Source organism: Aulonocara sp. 'chitande type north' Nkhata Bay, linkage group LG3 (genome assembly GCF_057382095.1).
Source record: "Aulonocara sp. 'chitande type north' Nkhata Bay isolate Kocher_YH1m ecotype deep benthic linkage group LG3, A_spYH_male_GT1.1, whole genome shotgun sequence".
Lineage (NCBI taxonomy): Eukaryota > Metazoa > Chordata > Actinopteri > Cichliformes > Cichlidae > Aulonocara > Aulonocara sp. 'chitande type north' Nkhata Bay.
Window position 1 is genome coordinate 48,458,834 of NC_141346.1, and position 20,424 is coordinate 48,479,257.

The 20,424-nt window shown below is 38.7% G+C and overlaps 1 protein-coding gene across 2 annotated transcripts in view; it reads right to left on the minus strand.

The window, feature by feature from the left end:
* pcxb (pyruvate carboxylase b) overlaps window positions 1-20,424 on the minus strand; it is a 319,257-nt gene that overhangs the window by 162,430 nt on the left and 136,403 nt on the right. For both annotated transcript variants that reach the window (XM_086284188.1, XM_086284198.1), the window contains exon 12: window positions 4,984-5,166. In XM_086284188.1, coding sequence (XP_086140314.1) covers window positions 4,984-5,166 — 183 coding nt within the window. The remainder of the gene's footprint in view (window positions 1-4,983; window positions 5,167-20,424) is intronic.

A 20,424-nucleotide genomic window follows, 5' to 3' on the forward strand; every position in this document is an offset into this window, starting at 1 on the left:
TGCACTCTTTCCATCTTGATTGGCCTTTTAATGTTTCCTCCTATCCATCCACCCTCAACCTCCTGCCTCATGTCCTGTTGCTTTCATCCATCTTTCTTCCCGTCTCTTGCCTTTTTGACGCTGAATGCGTGACATTTCCCTGCCTAACACACGTATTCTTCTTTGGGGAGCTGTGTGCTCGCAATCATTGCACATACACAGAGATGCTGATAGACATGCGCACATGTGGACGCATACTGTGTAGAGAAACAGAAGGTAAACACATCTGAAATGTCAAACACAATTCTACACAACGCAGCACAGCAGGCAGCCGCTTCAACTGAGCAGCTCAAACTTTGTTGTTGAGTGCACTCTCTAGTTTTAACTTTTATTTCCAAGGTAAAAGTGCTCTTAACATGCTGAGACTCTACTATGACTGCCATAGCTGCGGTTACGCTGAGACCTACTGTAACCACAACAGTGGAGTACCCAGATTCACAGGAATTGAAGCGCTGCTGTTTTTTACTGTAAAAGTCTATATGAAGACAGATTAGTACTTGTGGTATCAGGTGGGTGCTGCTGCAGCATGTGGGCTGTGCATGTGTGAGTGTGTTTCATGTTAAGAGAAAAAAAAATTCAAGGTGATTTCACTCACCAGTATGAAACTAGAAAAGAGGATGAAGGATAAATAGAACAGAGGTCATTGCAGAAGGTGATTTAGAAATCAGCAAAGGGCACAGCAGAACAATTTGAGCCTGCAGCAGCTAAAACACAGATCAGAGAAATGACAACCAGTGTCTTAAACGCAGGTAAAAGCAATGTATGGAAGAAAAAGCAAGTCTTTGTTCACACTTTGGTGAAGAATGTTTTTGTTTGTGAAATAATTAAAGGAACGAGTCCTTGAATTCTTCAACCCTGGGACATAAACACCCATGCAAGCAAACCTAAAACTGAACGGTAGCAAAAGTAAGCTGCCAGTTCTCCTCAAAAAACCTCTACGAAAACTGTTGTCATGGTTTCCTGCCCGCCACCAGCATTCTTTACACGAACATTTTAATTTCAGGCCTTGTTACGTGATGTTCAATGTCCCATTCTCTGCCGGTGTCCATGAGGCTCAGAGCTTTTACAGGAGTATGCTGATACAGAACAGAAAGAAGGCTATTCCTCCTCAGATGTAAAAGGCACTGAGCAAGGTCACACTGGGTAGCTGACGTGTGGCGCACACCATCCTCATCAGTTCTTAACAACATAAGAAAAAGCCTTTGCACACTGATAACCTTGTTTCTGTTTTACATCAAAGTTAGTTATAAAAAAGTATCGCCATTGAAAGTAGGTTAAACACTCAGTATAACAAGCTAAAGCTTCAAGCTTCAGTGTTGCTTTCATTTACTCCAAGCTTTTGTTCATAATAATTTATTTTTATGTGCATGTTTTGGGCACCGTTTTCAAACAATTACTTAAATTAAATAAATAAATAAGCGTTATTATCAATGTGTGGCATTCCTGCATAAGAAACGGCATTTCCACACAGCTCTGGCTTCACTGGACCACTTGAAAGATGGAATAACAAAAACAGTCCAGCATTAACAGCAGATTCAGCGTTTCAATCCTAAGACTTTACACACTTGGCTGCACCACTGTGCCAGGGGTCCAACTAGGGTGGGCCATATCATACCGTTCACGGTAATACCGATATAATGTTGGATAAGAAAACAAAATATCGCAATAGAATATGGGTAAAGCACGTAGGCGCGGTGCCTTTGTGTTCATACGCACGTGGCGGAAAAAGTATGGCGGCGACGGAGAATGAAAAGGGCGAAAGCGGATCGTTGAATAAAACGAATGAACCAGAATTAGTTTGTAAAAATGGTGCAACTTCAGTGGTGTGGAACTGGTTTAGCTTTTGTCCGTCAGATACACAACAAAGCTCTATTTTTGGTAGCACATGCTAGCGGGCCGTCGTTATTAAAGTGTTGTTTGGAAAATATGGCACACTTAAAATCAATCCTTTGATTTTTCTGAAAATCGACAGTGCCCCTTATAATCCCGTGTGCCTTATGTATGAATTCTGGTTGTGTTTACTGACCTCGAAACGATTTTATGTCGTACACGGCGCTCGAAAATCTATCAAATGTTTTAGTACGACTTTGCTAACCTACGAAGCCGCACCGCTTGATGGATTGTCAGAGCATTAAGGCTACCATAGGCAGGAGCCTCGCGGAATGATACGTACTGTGCTTCAACATAATATTACCGTGTTGTGCGTGTGTATAACCTCTTTAAGTTTTGTGGATATTATACATGGTTATGCTGAGGATATGTCGGCCGATTTCCACTGAAAATGCCTTTTGGTTAAACTGTCAGCGACTTTAATGCACATAAAAAAACAGCTGCTTGTTTAAGTGAAAACACATTGTTTTTGTTTATTTTGCACTAATAAAGTTGTGGAGTTGTAAAGTGTTTTTTCTAGTGTCAATTATATCGTCAGTTATATCTTTATCACAAATTTTCAAATGTATATCGTGATAAATAGTTGTGGTCATATCGCCCTGCTCTAGGTCCAACCTGTACATTCAGATCACCTTTTTTGCAACACACACAGGTATCAGCACTTCAGTCTTATACTCAGTATAACAACCCAAAATGGACAAACCTCAAAGTATGTGTGATATACATGCTCAGATACACTATTCCTAAGCATTGCACATTTCCCTCCATTAAACCCTTTTACACACACACGAAAAAAGTGATTTTTTTCAAGTATGATTCAAAATATGAAATACTGAAGACCTCAGCATGAGCAAATCCACCGATTGGCCACATGCATGTCTGAAACCCTCTCCGAAACCTTGGAAAAAGAGACTACTCAAGGATAAGATGACAAAAATAAATTTATCTCCAGCCCATCTCTGTATATCCAAACAACTTCTGCAATCTTTCCATTACCCAGCTGCTCCAACAGCTTCATCTACATCTTCCACAGCTGATGCAACTTTTCTAACTGTTACACAAAAGCAAGGCTGCACTTTGTCTTCCAACCAGGTTAATTACAAACTACAATTGATTTTTCATTTTTGTTTTTGTTTTTTGCTTGAACCAATTTAAATTTCATAAAATGTAAACTTGTAGACTTTGTTATCCTAAAATAACTCACCTATTTTCAACCTTTTGTTGCATTTAGCCATGTTCATTGTACGGTGGAAAAAGACCACAGAGAGGATTTATGGATGTAATGAAACTTTGCAACCTTTTTTGCTTTGAAATCATTAATGACATTTTCTGTTTATGTTAACTTAAATAAACTGGAAAGCATCTTTTCTCTTACCCACAGCTTAAGATCAGATATTTTGATACTGAATTATTCACGAAGCTGACTTTGTCTACTTACCAAAACCCTAAAGATTTCAAATCAAGTTTTTCACTTCAGTGAATATTTGCATCTATTGCCCGACCTAATCTTACAACAAAAACATCAGAGACTTGGCTCTCTGATACACTGTTATACATTGTTGCCAGATTAAAGATTAAAAACACCATTTACCTCTCAGTGGAGAAAAAGGCACATGTTTTGAGCTGCATGTATATGTTGGATTAGACTCATCGTGTTAATTTTTAATTGAGGAGAGAAAATTGCACATTTAAATGTGCTGTGAAATGTGTGAATGATGACAGCAACAGGAAATCCAAATTACAAAAAAAAAATAAAAATCTTGTGCTTGTCTAATTCAACTATTAATTGGTTTTATAACATGTTAGCCATTTTTAGTGTTTATAAAATGCTAAATGTTATTATGCTGGCACATAAATAAAAAAAATATAGAGGTTTCCATTTATCAATGTAACATTGTACAAAGTTTAACAGGAATGTTTTGATGGTCGTCTCAGCAGTTACTGATCACAGTCACATGGATTGAGGGGGTTTAAATTGTTTTCTTATTAATGAATAAAATGCAAGTTGTCATAATTGGATTAAAAATACATTTCATCTGTTTCACCGCGGTTTAATAAAAACGTGTGAGGCGCACATGCAAACACACAGCGCTATAAGAGCCCGTATAGCGCTTTACTAGTCCCTAAGGACCCCAAAGCGCTTTACACATCCTGTCATCCACACACACACACACACACACACACACACACACACACACACACACACACGTGATGGCAAGCTACATTGTAGCCACAGCCACCCTGGGGCGCACTGACAGAGACGAGGCTGCCGGAGACTGGCGCCACCGGGCCCTCTGGCCACCACCAGTAGGCAACAGGTGAAGTGTCTTGCCCAAGGACACAACGACCGAGACCGTCCAAGCCGGGGCTCGAACCAGCAACCTTCCGATTACGAGACAAACTGCCAACTTTTGAGCCACGATCGCCCCACATCGTTTACATCTTTCTCTTTGTTCTGCAAGTGGGAAATAAACTCCCAGGCTTGTGTTTCTCCCTCACCAGCAGCAGTAATGCACTTGTGTTTCTGTGTATGGGCTGCAGTGTTATGAAAGGTGGATAGCACTACCTTAACAAGTGCAAGTTGTTGTGACAAAACTGCTATAAGCCAACAACAACTGGCACCTTCTGACACAGGCAGAGTGTGTTTTCAGTCGGAAAGCCAAGAAATAAAGAGCAACATAAACCATGTAATCAGCCAGAAAGGTCACACAGGCTAAGTGTCCAAGACTAAGCGCACCACTTCTTAGCTGTGGCACTCTGCAGCAACTGAGTACACACTCGCTCTCTTTCAGCTTTAAATGCATCACACCATTAATCTAAACTACCCTGAGTAGTTTTAGACGGGCTCTTACCATGCCAGCCACCAATACACAGAGTAGAATTCAATTTATATCCGAGCTGTGAAAGAATCAATCCCCATGCCAAAATGTTCATTAGTTCCCGAGTTTCCTCATCAGCTCAACTAGCCAAACAACAGCTAGAAAAGCAAATTAAACCAGGAAAAACATGCACAAAGTTGGAACCCTTTGGAGCGCACTTGGCCGAATGTCCTACCTTAACCCCTCTCACTCTGAACTCAGCCAGAGCTCGGCTCATCTTGGAAGCTGCTGTGTTCAGGTCCTTTCCGCTGGCGATGACTTTCACTAGTAATGAGTCATAGTGTGGAGAAATGACGGCACCCTGGAAGGCTGAGGCGCTGTCCAGACGGATGCCCATGCCCTCGCCGCTTCGGAAGACCTGGCAGGAAGAACACGGCACAGGTTAATATTTTTGAAGGAAAATGTCTGTCATTGCACAAGAGAGACATTTAATATAGAAAAAAGGTCATTATTGATAGTCTGTTATCAATATATAATACATTTTCTGTACACTCAGGACAAATTCTCAATTTCTGCAATTTCTGATTTGTTCATTAACAATAAACAAATGTGCAAAACAATATATGCACAGTATTTTTGTGGATTTCATTACATTGGATTTTTCTGCAGTTGGCAAGATAATACACTTGGATAATTTGCCAATACAAGATTTAGTGTTCTCATTAGGGATATTATTGTATTACCCTGCAAGGTCTAGTAATGCTACTGAATGCATTTCCCCCCCCAGCTATTCCTCTTCGATATATTTTACAGGAAGCACTAACATTTGTGTTATTTCTGCTATTGAAACTGCTATTAACTGGTTGTATTTTCACTACTTTGGAAACAGACAATACTGGTATATGTCCCTGCAATCACTGTTTGAGCTGGGATCAATGACCAGTGCAGGCACATCTATTCAGACCCTGAAAAAAAGCATATTAAGGAGCCAGGCAGAAAAAGTATCCTGGTGTCTCAGTGCACTGAAATGTAACAGTGTGTTAGATTCAAATGAAGCCTTTCAAGCTTAGTCACATGTCTCTCATCACTCCCTCATTTAAAATATAAAAGTTAACTTTAAAAGACCAAAAGCTAAAACATTCTGCTCCTTCTGACAGGGCTGTCATTTAAACAACAGACATTGAAGCATCACATCTACCAGGTGCCTAAAACCTCAGCATAACGTAACATACACTGAAAATAATGGAGGCCAGATATACAAGAAGAGGAAAATAACGAGATGAGAGTGAAGAAAACGAGCATGAGATGAGTGAGAAAGGCTGAACTGTTCCAAACCACTTGGCAAGAGAGCAGAGAGGAAGGCGAAGTGAAGAGGAGAATGAGGAGTGTCCAACACTACAGCATATGGAGCCCCTCGAGGGCTGGAGGAGAAAGAGGAGTCGAAATTATAATTATAACAATGTTTTGCCACACTGGTGATCTGCTGCTAATATTAACAGATGAAGTGCAGAGCTGTCAACATTCATAATAACATTTTTTCATTAATCATTTGCACCACAACTCGACATTTCATCTAGTATGACCCCTCTCCTGTGAAACAACTCGCTGCCACATTAAAAAAAAAAAAAACTAAATAAATTTGTGATAGTAATGTTTTTAAAAAAAAAAAAAATTAAAAAAAAAGTCAAGCCAAGCCTCATCTCTGTTTTTCATGGGAAGTGGAAAATCAGAGCAGCAATTTAATGTGCAAACACATAAATACAGAACATAATGAAAAGCTTGAAAGTCAGTATTTAGTATGACCATCTTTATTCAACATGGCCTGAGCTCTTAGGCAGCTTTTAGTCAAAGTTCTCCAGGCTTCTTAAAGGACATTCAGAACTCTTCGTAGGCTGTGGCTCCCTTTTCTTCTGTTCTCTGTCCAGAGACTAATGTTGAGGTCCGGGCTCTGCGGTGGTCGACCCATGACTGATGGCATTTAAATAATAATGTAATATGTATACTTTATTGATCGCTGTGGGGAAAATCCTCTCTGCATTTAACCTTTCTAGACTATATTGCATGGTGGAACATCTGACCCCCACTATGTCTTAAAGATGGCTGTAGACCCTCACTGATGTGCCTCCCTCCTGACCTACTCCATACATGCCGATGATGATTTCAACCAAATCTTTCAAATTTGGATTCCTCGCTCCATAAGACCTGTTGCCACTAATTTTTAGTCTTCTCCACAGCCACACTTCCACCGAGACAATTTCTGAGGCTTCACTGAACAGCAGAAGGATAAACTAACGGGCCTGATGCAGCTCTCAGATCCTGTGTCAGGTCTGTGGCGTGTCCATTTCTCAAGGATGTGACTTTTAGATACTCTTCATCTGCTGTAGATAGTTTGTTTTAGGCCTGGCACGTCTTACTTTGTCTTCTATTTGTCTGGTTTGTCTGTTCAAATGTGCCATTTTTTAGGCAAATGGTTCTTTGGGAATCACCCTGTTGGTGCAAAAATACTATTTTATGCATTAAAAAACTATTGGCTATAGCAATTTTTACAGATTTGACTAAAGAAATGGGAACAAATCATGTGTATCCAAGGACAGAATTTCACATTGGCTCTTTATTAAATTGTAGTATGCATAAACACAAGACCTGTTCATCCCATGAACAAGGTTCCAGTGTTACGTGGATAAACAGAAAACTAAAAATTCAAAGAAAAACTTTGAAAGGCCTTCGGAAAATTTGAGCACTGTTCACTTACAAAAAAATAAAAAAATCTAACGCTTCTTGGAAGCAAAATATAAAGTAACGAGGGGTGTCTCAACACATCTGTACGCCATTTCTTTACCAGTGACTTGTGGTAGAACAAAGTTAACCATTTAATCGCTGCAGAATTTGCTAAGAGGAGTGCTAACAAAGCGTTATGAGAGTTGGCACAAGAGGTGATGCAGCTAGAATAATTAGGACTGCACATTTTGGTGCAAGTATTTTTGCACTTGATGGATTTAACAGTTTAAAAAAAAAAGAAAAGAAAAAAAAAAGGACAAGTTGGCGATGATGGAAATTGTGGTTGTAGGCAGGTTCACTATAAACTGGACGGCGTCTTAGAAAGACAGACAAGAACCCACAGTATCTGTGTCAAAACTGAAAAAAAGCCAAATCAGCCCAAATGAGCACATGTAGAAGCAACATTTAAGCCAAGTTAAGTGCCGCAGCAGGGAAGTAAAAGATGTGAAACTGCAATTTAGACATCAATACATCTGATCATCAAGCTGAATACTAAATAAATACCATGAGTATTGATGCATTTTTCAATTTGAATTTAATATTTCAAAGAATGACTTATTCATTGGATGTCCTCCACCAAGGAGGAGTTTTGATTTGTTTCAACTCAACTGGAGACCAAGTGGAGAACGACTGCCTGCAGAGAGCAATATCCTATTTCAAGGATCTCCCCTTTGATATGGGGCTGGTCATCAGCACTTCAAGTGTTGCTCAAGTAGATCTCAAATGTTTAGACTTTTATTTTACAATTTACAAGCTACTCTGCACATATTAGACCAAGTTTCAACCATGCTTGTGTAAAAAGTTGATCAAATCTTCTCAATAGTGCCTGATAAATTAAGACGTGGAATATCTACTTGAAATTGTCCAATCTCTACAGTGTTGTTTGCATTGTTTACCCCCCCCCCAAATAAAAAATAAAAAAAGTGAGTGGTAAATGAAATATTTTACTGAAGCACAAAAAGCAGGAACAGTGATGTTTTCTGCTAATTGAAATGACAAAGAAAGTCAGAAATAAAGCGAACCCAAATATATCTTAGGTTTCTTTTTCTGCTGCTCACAAAGAGAAAAAAGAAAACCATCCCACAGTTCTGTTGATGGGCTGTACTCTGCCAACTGTGGCTTATCGGTATTGCCAATGGGGCTCTAGGGCAGTTTGTTTCCACAGTCATCTTGAGGCCGTTGCCAGCTCTCATCTGTGCAAATACCCCTGGGAAAATCTACAATCTGTTTACTTTTCCACTACTCATTAAATCTTTCCTTATTGTGGACTGGCTATATTTTAAAATTGTTCTGTCATCCTATAAAGCTGCAGGCCAAGCATACACACACACAAGACAAATGCAGTTGTTTGCACTGAGTGCTATGTTCAAGTGACTGGCTGTCTGATAACTGTCCAGGTTTTTCTTGCACGCTGTTATTTAATATCAAAAAGCTAGATCTCCCAGAGGCAAGTAAAGCGCTTAGCATTGCTTATGCTCAAACTGATGCTGCTTTTTGATTTATTCAGGCTATAGTCTTCACAGAGGTTCACTGGGCATCTGGGCCTGTTTCAGCAACACCCCACTGCATAATGAGAACGGTACTTGGCGAACTCTTTTATACAGAGGTTGAAAAGATGAAAAGGAGGGAGACGGATCAGTAATTAGCTCGAAGCCAATTCTGTTCCTGACATCCTGGCTTTGTTGTTGGCATGCAAAAACCTCAAAGTTTCTGAAACTATTAGGGCCACCGAACAGCGATACAGTCTCACATTTGGATCAACATGTGCTGATGAACCTGATCTCAGGATGACCACGGACATCTCCAAGGAGGAGGCACAGGAGGGCACCACCACTGAAATCACACTGGATTAAATCTAAAAGCAGGATCTGATGATTTGACAGCTATATGTAGGAGCAGCCCGTAACAGTGCCTGGTGCACTGTGCAAGATACGGAGCACGTGGAGTTTTCTTCAAGGACAATGTTGCTTATTCAGCAAGACAATCCCAAAACACATTCAACACATATTACAATACCATGGCTGCAATGCAAGAGTGCTGCAGACTGCTCACCCACATAAACATTTTGATGAATTAAGGACCAAAACCACTGAACTGTTAAGTAGCCGAAATCTTGTGCACATGGAATAAAAAAAAAATTTAAAAAAAATGTATTTTCAAACTACAGCTATGACTCAAACACAGAGGTGATGCAGCTCTGATAACTAGGACTGCAAATACTCCATATGCATGTTACAATGTTTTTGCTGCTACAGTATATCAATATGATCAAGAGTAGAAGGAGTAATTTTCTGCAAAGTGAGACTCATGACATGTAGTGACAATACAAGTGATTCATAAGAAATCTGGCACAAGAAAAGATTTATCTGTAGCTACCGAGTACCAAAAAAGAGCACCAGTCCAAACAGAAGTTAAAACCCATTTTTAAACATTCCTGGAATAGAAAAAGGGAAGACATGAGTCTAAGAAGACTTCAAAAAAACTTAAAAATTAACACACACACTGAAATAGGTTGTGTCATAATATGGCTCAGTAGTATGTATGCACTCAACGTCTGAGCACACTCCTGGTGAGAGTGTGTCCTGGGATCTCTCCTCCCAGACCTGGATCAGAGCATCAGAGAGCTCTAACAGTCTGCAGTGATTTTTAATATCAGGTCCACTGATACAATACGTTGTATAGGCTAATTCTTGGGTTCCCCTTAGAGGTACATGAGAGCCAGTCAGTGACATCAATGTAATCATCCAGGAGCTGCCTATACACGCTGACCATATTTCTGTGCACCACAAGCCAAAGCCTTTGAACCGGCATAAGCTCCAATTTCATCCTGGTACCTAACAGCACGCAGGCTACCGTCCTTGATCCTCCAAGTATATGCTTCCCCAGGCTCTCTCTAACCCTCTGTCAAAACCAGTCATGCTGGATGATAACACGACTTTAGCCACACTCTGCTTCTTCAGACTCCTTCACATCTATCATACATGCTCAGTGTGAATCTGCTCTGATCTCCGAAGAGAACGAGGCACCTGTAGTGAGCCTGCCAGTTTTGGCGTTTTCTGGCAAATTCAGAACTAAGATCCCACAACAGGATGCCGGGCCCTCACGCCACCTCATGGAGTCCAGTTCTCATAGTGTGGTCAGAAACATGCTGGGACCCTCTGTTCCTCCTCACAAAGAGGAGCAGATACTGGCCATCCTGCTGAGTCGTCTCGCTCTCTCTCATAATGTAAGAGTCCATCTCACAGCATCTCTTCCACACTCTTGAGACACATCAAAACTCCTTGCAACACCACATACGGATGTGCCATCCTGGACGAAACGCCACCAGGAGGGAAAAGGAGGGCAACGGTCTGGTCAGCACCTGCAACAAAATTCCCTTTTCGGATACTGTCAATTTAATTTGTACCAAAGTAGGTCAAATCCCCAACAGATTGTCATCAAATCCAGATTGGATATCAAAGTGGAAGTTAGATTAAAAACAGTTTTGCCTCACATGCAAACCTACACACTTTGCCTGTGTTCATTTTCTCCAGTTCAGACACGTAACCTCACAGCATTATACCACATATTTGTCATAACAATCTTGCCATACAGCTGCAGCCTCCTGCAACACTGAAGACTGCCTGCACAGTCTCACTTAACTGGACCCACACAAAGAAACACTGATGTATTTAATAAAAGATTTATGTTTGAATACATAAATCTTTGCTACAGGCTTTAATATATGCTGGACAGCAATAAGAAATGCGGCTATAAAAACACACATTCATGCAGAGAAATCTGATACCAATATTGTTTTGAAATAGATTTTTTTTTAACTGTAAACAACTCTACGCTGCCTGTGTCAGGAGACTAATCAAATGGGCAGGAAGACAGATGCTTACCGTTACACTTTACTGAACAAATATATATACATGGGATATGTAGTTGGACTGGAAGCCAAACGACTCGGATATTGGAACCAGTCAGGCAAGTAGTTTAAATGGGAAAATACAAATGGGAGAGGGGGGAAAAAAAAAAAGGAAATATAAATTCCAGGACACTATCAGAAACAAAACATTTCCACTCTGCGCCCCCCCACCCCCTTCCCAAATTAAACCAGTGTAGTGGCATTTCTATATTTACTTTTGTCTGCTATCTGTTAACGAGGGCTTGTGAACTCTCGCGCTGTGCCTTTGTCAATATATGAAGACGCAGTATGTGATCACTGCATTGACGGTGGCTTCAAGCATTTAAATATCAGCAGAATTTTGCCAAAGCAAAATGCCACAGAGACCATCCACTCGCTCAGCATGGGCTCGAACAAAAACAGCATCTCTAAAGATTTTGCAGCCAGAAAAAGAAAAAGTATGAGAGACTATACAGGCAGATTTGAATGGAAGGCCAAGTACCACATAAATAACTAGAAAAAATGTGCATTTCCTGCGAAAATGCAGTGTGGATGCCTTAACGCTGCAGATGTCTGCTGAAAAAAGCTGAAAAAGTTGGAAAAAAAAAAAAAAAAAAAAAAAAGCTGCCCTGAGCAGGATTTGAACCTGGACCTCCTGGTCAAAGGGCAGCTATTTAGCTCACTGAGCCAAACACTTTCTCACAAAGAAGAGGTGGAGAGATTGACAATTGTGCTGAAATGAGCAGAAGCTGCTGAGAATTGTGCTGATAAGAGGTGGAAAGGCTGAAAATTTATCAGAAGAGGTGAATAAGCAGAATTTGGGTAAAAAAAGAGGTGAAAATTCTGCTGAAAAGAGGTGAATGAGCAGAATTCTGCTGAAAAGAGGTTTTTGCTGAAAAAGAGCTGAAAAGGTTTGGATTTGTGCTGAAAAGGGGTTAAAAAAACTGAAAATTTTGCTGAAAAGGGGTGAAAAAGATGAAATTTGTGTTGAAAAGAGTTAAAAAATAGTTTAACTGTTAAGTGAAAGAAATGTTGCCATAAGCTGGATTTGAACCCAGGCCTCCCAGTCTGAGAACGGATGCTTATCTCACTGAGCTAAAACACAGCTCAGCCCATCATGCAAAATCAGTGACCACATTGATAATGTGTTCCATTCATTTCAATGGTCAAAAGTCATAACACACATCATCAGAAATAGCAGAATTTTTTAAAGTTTAAACATAGTATTTCTGCTAAAACTTAGTATTTATACTAAATAATATTTTTTTCCTGCCAAATCATAGCATTTGTGCTGGAACACAGAAAGTTCTGCCAAATCATACAATTTGTACTAAAACCTTATTTATGATTTAGCAGAAACACTGGGACTTGGTAGAAATACTATGATTTACATGAAATACTTTGACTTAGCAGAAGTACTACAATCTAGGAAAAAAGTACTACAGCATAGCAGAAATTCTATCATTGAGCAGAATTACTAGGATTTAGAAGAAATACTAAGATTTGGCACAAACACTGATGTGGCTCAAGAACCTTTATTGTGCATTTACACTATGATTTGGAAGAAATACTATACTTTGGCACAAATACTATGATTTGGAAGAAATACTATGTTTTAGCACAAATACTATGACTATCCTCGGTCAGAAGGAGAGGCTGACATCCAGGGATTAGATTACCACAGGTGGAGTTTATTGCAGTCAGATGGATGGTACAGGGAGGTATGGCATACAGTAGGAGGATGTGGAGAGGTGATATGGTGTGGTTTCTATGATTAAGAACAGGGTATGCATTACAACATGCATACAGATTAAAGATTAAGAAAACTGGCAACAAATTCCTCCACTACAAATCAGTCTGATGCCACTTTTTACAGGGTTCCCGTTTACTAAGGCGCTACCCAAAAGGCGCCACAAGAGGGCACTCCAACACAAGAGATGACCTATTTACACTGATGCACTTAGTAAACAGCCCCTACTTAGCCACTACATAATACAGTGATAATACAGTATACAAATTCACACAAATACTATGATTTGGCAGAAATACTATGACTGAGTAGTAATACTATAACATAACAGATTTCCTAAAAAAAACTATGAAATTGCAGTAATTCTATGACTTGGCAGAGATACTACGTTTTAGCACAAATACTATAACAACGCAGAAATACTATGACTTAGTAGTAATACTATAACATAACAGTTCAATGTTCTTGCACAAATACCACAATATGGCAGAAATACTTTGTTTTAGCACAGATACTGTGATTTGGTATAAATACTATGATTTGGCACACATACTATATTCCGCAGATACACAATAACATAACAGATATTCTACGACTTAGTAGTAATACTATAACATAACAGAATTATTAATTGGGCACAAATACCACGATTTGGCAAAAATACCATGATTCGGCACAAATACGATGACATGGCAAAAATACTATGATTGGGTACAAATACTATGATTTGGCAATAATACTGCATTTTAACACAACTACTGAGATTTGATTGAAATACTATGATTTAGAAGAAATACTATGATTTGGCAGAAATACTCTGATTTGGCAGAAATACTCTGATTTGGCAGAAATACTCTGAATTAGCAGAAGTACTATCTTTTGGTAGAAATTCCTGCTAAAAGGTAGTATTTCTGCGTTTTAGCAGAAATACTGTAATTTGGCACAAATACTATGATTTGGCAGAAATACTATGACTTAGTAGTAATACTATAACATAACAGTTCAATGTTCTCCCACAAATACCACAATATGGCAGAAATACTATGTTTTAGCAAAAATACTGTGATTTGGTATAAATACTACGATTTGGCACACATACTATATTCCGCAGATACACTATAACATAACAGATATTCTACGACTTAGTAGTAATACTATAACATAACAGAATTATTAATTGGGCACAAATACCACGATTTGGCAAAAATACTATGATTGGGTACAAATACTATGATTTGGCAATACTGCATTTTAACACAACTACTGAGATTTAATTGAAATACTATGATTTAGAAGAAATACTATTACTCCATACAAATACGATACTTTGGGACAAATACTATGTTTTGGTTCCAATACTATGATGTGCAACAAATACTATGATTTGGCACAAGTACTATGATTTAGTACAAATACTATGATTTGGCAGAAATACTATGACTTAGTAGTAATACTATAACATAAGAGATATACTATGGTTTTGCAGACATACTATGTTTTTGCACAAATACCATGATTTGGCACAAATGCTATGATTTAGCAGAAATACTATGATTGGGTACAAATACTATGATTTGGCAATAATACTGCGTTTTAACAACAACTACTGAGATTTGATTGAAATACTATGATTTAGAAGAAATACTATGACTCCATACAAATACGATGCTTTGGCACAAATACTATGATTTGGCAGAAATACTATGACTTAGTAGTAATACTATAACATAACAGATTTCCTAAAAAAAACTATGAAATTGCAGTAATTCTATGACTTGGCAGAGATACTACGTTTTAGTACAAATACTATAACATTGCAGAAATACTATGACTTAGTAGTAATACTATAACATAACAGTTCAATGTTCTTGCACAAATACCACAATATGGCAGAAATACTATGTTTTACCACAAATACTGTGATTTGGTATAAATACTGCGATTTGGCACACACACTATGATTTGGCAGAAATACTATGCCTTAGTAGTAATACTATAACATAACAGATATACTATGGTTTTGCAGACATACTATGTTTTTGCACAAATACCATGATTTGGCACAAATGCTATGATTTAGCAGAAATACTATGATTGGGTATAAATACTATGATTTGGCACAAGTATTATGATTTAGTACAAATACTATGATTGGGCAGAAGTACCATGTTTCAGTACAAATACTATGATTTGGCAGGAATACTCTGGTTTAGCAGAAATACTGTAATTTGGCATAAATACTATAATTTGGGATAAATACTATGATTTGGCACATATAATATATTCAGCACATATATTATAAAATAACAGAAATGTTTGGCCCCAAAACCATGATTTTGCACAAATACCATGATTTTGCAAAAATACTATGAATTGGCAGAAATACTATGATTTAGCAGAAGTACTAAGATGTAGTAGAAGTACTTTGCTTTAGCAGAAATACTATGATTGAGGAGTAATACCTAAACATAGGAGAAATATTGATACACAGACACACATACACAGACAGTAAAGGGAACAGGAGCTGTGGAGAGTCTGGGCTTGGTATATGTAGGTCAGTTAAATTAGCTGCACCTGCTGTAGTCAGCCCTTACACACACAGACACAGAGAGAGGTGTGAGTTTTCTTCAGTGTATTTCTGACATTCAGGATTCCACTCGAACAAATGGCCATAATTTCCTAACCGTAGAGGCTAGAACGGTCATTCAGGCATCGTTTTATTCAGAAGAGATGGGGGAATCTTCAGGTCTTCATAATTCAGAGATAAAACATAAATTATTAAAGATATATGACTTGTAATACACTGTAACTGAGTAGAGGCGAAGCAAAAACTGCCTTGACTTGCGCTCAAACAACCTTTGGTAACTCTAAATCTATATGGAGCATCAAAATCATTCTTTCACCGTAAGAAACAGCAGGCTTTGGTGAACAGTCATGGAAATTTTCAGGGCTCTGTGGAAATCCATCAAAAAGATATGACGAGAGAAAAAAGTGGTTCATTTCCAGAGATTGAAATCTGATTAAATCTGAGCGAGGGACAAATTTCCTACCCTCAAACAAGTCCAACTCATTTCAGAACGGTAATAGGTGAGAAAGAAATTCTTGAATTGTGAGCGTCAGGAGTGTCTGAACATATACAGGGACAAGCCTCATGTCTTAACTTCGCTTCGTTAAGGAGATATGACAATTTGAAAATGCCTCTCATTAGAGAAATCCAGCGGTGATTTTGAACAAACTCTCCATTGAGTTTATATGGAGAGTTTTCTGACTTTGTGTTACTCTGAGGAGATTTGCAAAATATCTATGAGTCCCACAACAATGATAGTGACATTTTCTGAAAGCCAGCAAAAATACCTACGTTTTGATGTATAATTTGTGGGGCTTGAGTGGAAATTGAGCGAGTAGCAAGAAGTTGTTTGGACATGAAGAGAAAATTCAAACAGTTTCACTGTCCCCTCTGAGTTAATTGCATAGCAACCATAGCAACGCATGTATTTTCTGAAAAATCACAATTTTGCAACTGAAAACTCAAAGAGGGATAAGATTAAAACGGTAGAAGATCTGAAAAAGCTGAATCATACAGGAATAGCCAAATCATTTGAGAACATTTTAAAGTTTGAATGGAGTTTCTAGGTGAAAGTATGAGGCAGTAGTTAAGTTTCAAAGACAAGAAAGTTTTAGCAGAATTGTGGAAGTTTCCCATTCATTTCAATGGGACAAATTAAAGGAAAAAAGTGTAATATTTTAAAAAGTATAATAGTAATAAACACCAAAAGTCATAGCCGGCATTAGCAGAAAGAGCAGAACAGTTTAGAGTTTGAACGGTGAAAATAGCACAAAAATTGTGGAAGTAGATCCACGGCAAAAAGTGTACGGAAACACCCGGAATAATAATAAAGAAGAAAGAGAAACAGGATCTCAATAGTGTGGATGCCTATTAAGGCATCCACACAATAAAGAAGAAAGAGAAACAGGATCTCAATAGTGTGGATGCCTATTAAGGCATCCACACAATTAAACCGAAGGTGGCAGCTTCTTTCAGCTCAGGGCGCTGTACAACAGGAAAAATTCTCTCACTCTTTCACCACGTCATTTTATCTCCATCTTAACTCGTTTTCTTTCATGCACACAAGACATACAAATAATTTAAGTGCTTAAATGGTTTCACACACACACACACACACACACACACACACACACACACACACACACACACACGGTTCTCTGTTGTCTTGTACACTTGTGTGGGCTGTCATCTTGTTCCTTATGCAATAATCCAGCTTTATCCTCCTGTTTTCCTTGGGATTCCTGTTAATCAGTAAATGCACATGTGCACACAAGCTAAAATGAAGGCTTTTTGCTTAATACTATCTTCCTTATAATATTTCCACAATCAAACAATGCCACTTTTCACCATCTTCCCTTCTTTTACCCTCACAATTTGTTCAGTCGTTACTGCAAACTCTGAAAGAAAGTATCCTTTAATGTGATCTCTACCTTCTTTTCCAAATGCTCAAAGTGCCTCTCTCAGATTATCCTCCACTCACTCTGAAGCATAGATCAATGGTATATTTCTCTTCAATTGCAACAATAGCTTATGTAAAGATTGTAGAGAACTGAGTCATAAAACTACAGTGCGGTTGGCACAAACAAATGAGCTGAAAAGTTTCACTTGACCAAGTCGATATGCCACCTTAAAACAGTAATAAGTGAAGAGCACGAAAAAAATGAGTCCAGAGAGCCCATTTGAACATTGATTTAAGACGTCTACACATATAACAACACATCAGTGGTTTTACTGAAATGGTTTTATCCAACTGTTGGGAGATCACAGAGTTTCAGTGTGAGAGCTTTGCAATTTATCATGTGGACAAGCTTTACACCACCGAACTCAGAGACTGGAGAAATCCCTCTCAAGCAATAACAACAAAAAGACACTTTACTATACAAAAAGAGCAAATTCATCAAACATTTGTGTTGCACAGCTCTCTTTTTTTTCAGCAATAACAATTTTAATTATAAAAAGTGCCAAAGCAGAAACATGATTTAATGTGTTTTCACTTCTTTGGTAAAGGAAACAAAGTCACAGGTTTGATCAATCGTAGCTCCCAAGCTCACATTTGCCTCCGCAGCAGGAGTGCTATGGATGTGGCCACATATATAAACACAACTGGCCGAACCTCTGCCCCTGAAGTAAAGACGGTGGGGCAAATGGCGGCTTCAAAAAAAATCTGCGTTCGCACCTGTGCATTTTTAATTGCTTAATTTTGAGTTTATAACAATGCATCGATTGTTGGAAGACATACTTACACACTAATTAAAAGTGCAACTTCTAACTTTCAAGTAAAAATACAAAATCGGCCGACTGTTCCTTTAAAATTGAAAGTAATATAAACTAATATTGGTTGGTCAGCTTCCCGCTGTTGACAATACTGTGTTTTTAAAGACGTGGTACATTGCAGCAGGGGAGTGTAAAGTGCAGAAACAGACGTGAAATGACTTTGATTTTGGGCCTTAGTTTCAAACAAACAACTGAACAAGATCTTTGATACCTTCAACTCATTTAGGGATTTTAACACAGAAATGGTTCAATTTCTCAGCCTCCGTAAGTGGACCCTATTCCAGATTTCACAGTTAGCTTGCTTTTGTGATAACAATGAAACCTCTTCAAAACACTCTCCAAACCATTTACCATTAAGTCCGTTTTCCCTTTTATCCACTCTGCTCTCAATTCCCACTTTACAGACTCCTCAACCGAGGCTCACTCATAGCCCCTTCACCTCAAACCTTTCATCACCTTCGTCAAACTCAGTCCTGCTGCTACCTGGTTAAACTCTTTTGCATTTTGGCAGCCTAGGCTTACATATAGACTTATAAGTCAGCACGAACGCACCTGAATCTGATCTATGGAGAGGAAACATTGAGACAACACTGCCTGCCAGAAACAGACCAAAAGTGAAGGCAATATCTGAGCTCCAACTGATATCGTACCAATTAGAGTTGGAGAGGAGCAGATGGAGAGGCAGAAACACAGAGAGGTAAGGAGAGCAATGAAGGGAACGAGACAGAATAACACATGGAGTTGGGGAGAGATGAAAATGTATGTTCCATGTTAATGTTTGAAGTCAAGCTGCATGGATGAATGAAGACGGAAAGAAGTGAGACAGGGGGAAGTGAAGTAAAAACAAGGTCATTCGCCAACACCTATTTCAATACTTCAAAGAAACAAAACAAAAGACAAACATGTTTTAAGAATTGCATCGTGTGTCCAAGCATTACCAGATGAGGCCGGAGGGTCCTTCACGACCCCTAAAAAGACCCTTTTTAATTAATTCTCTATACAAAGTTTGTGGGGAGGTCAGAAATGAACACCAACTTCAAAGGGGGGAAATAAATCCAGCTTTCAATCACTTGACACAGAAACAAACTTCACAACTTTGTCACCAGTTTTAAAGACTCGATGTCTCTAAAGCATCTTCCTACTTTTCTCTTCTTTTTGCTAAATGCGTAAGTGGGTTGACTCCCAAGGAATTTGGTGACAGTTTATGTGCAGCCCTGGAAAAATCTGGCCATCTCCTGAATTTAATTACTGATGTCCTTCATAACTGGGTGTCTCGCTGTCACAGCTTCTGCATCATGTAACTGCAACGTGCCAAATTAAAATGTGCACTTGGTATGCTGTCACAAGCCCCCCGAGCCAGTATGTTTACCACAGTTTTCAATTAAAATATTGACCTTTTATTTCACTTAAGCCTAAATTAAAGAAATTCCAAGGGAAATGTTAACTTTTGAAAGTGGGCAGATGCCATAAGCTCAGTCTCCACTGACACCATAATGACAGAAGAACCTTGAATCAAAGTGTGAAAAAAGGAAATCACACAGCATATATGCTGTTCCAGTTGAGCATAACAAGGTGACATCTTTGTATGTGGCACAGAAAGCAGATAAATCAGGGCCAGTCATGGAAATGAGTAATAGACTGTTGCCTCAGAAGGACGTCATCTCTCTCCTGCGCATTTCTTATGGTCACACATTCACTGAGAACATGCACAAGCTCTGAAAGCAATGCATTACTACCTCGATTATTTATGAACGTATGTGAAAAGAAAACCTTGGCGTTTGCCTTCAATACTGGAATACATCTAAGACGTGGAACACGTAAGGCAGCACACACAGCCAGATCCTTATTTGCTCTATCCAGACTTTTGTTCTCAAATAAATGAAAATACTAAAGCAACTATGCACCCAAGTGTAGTCTA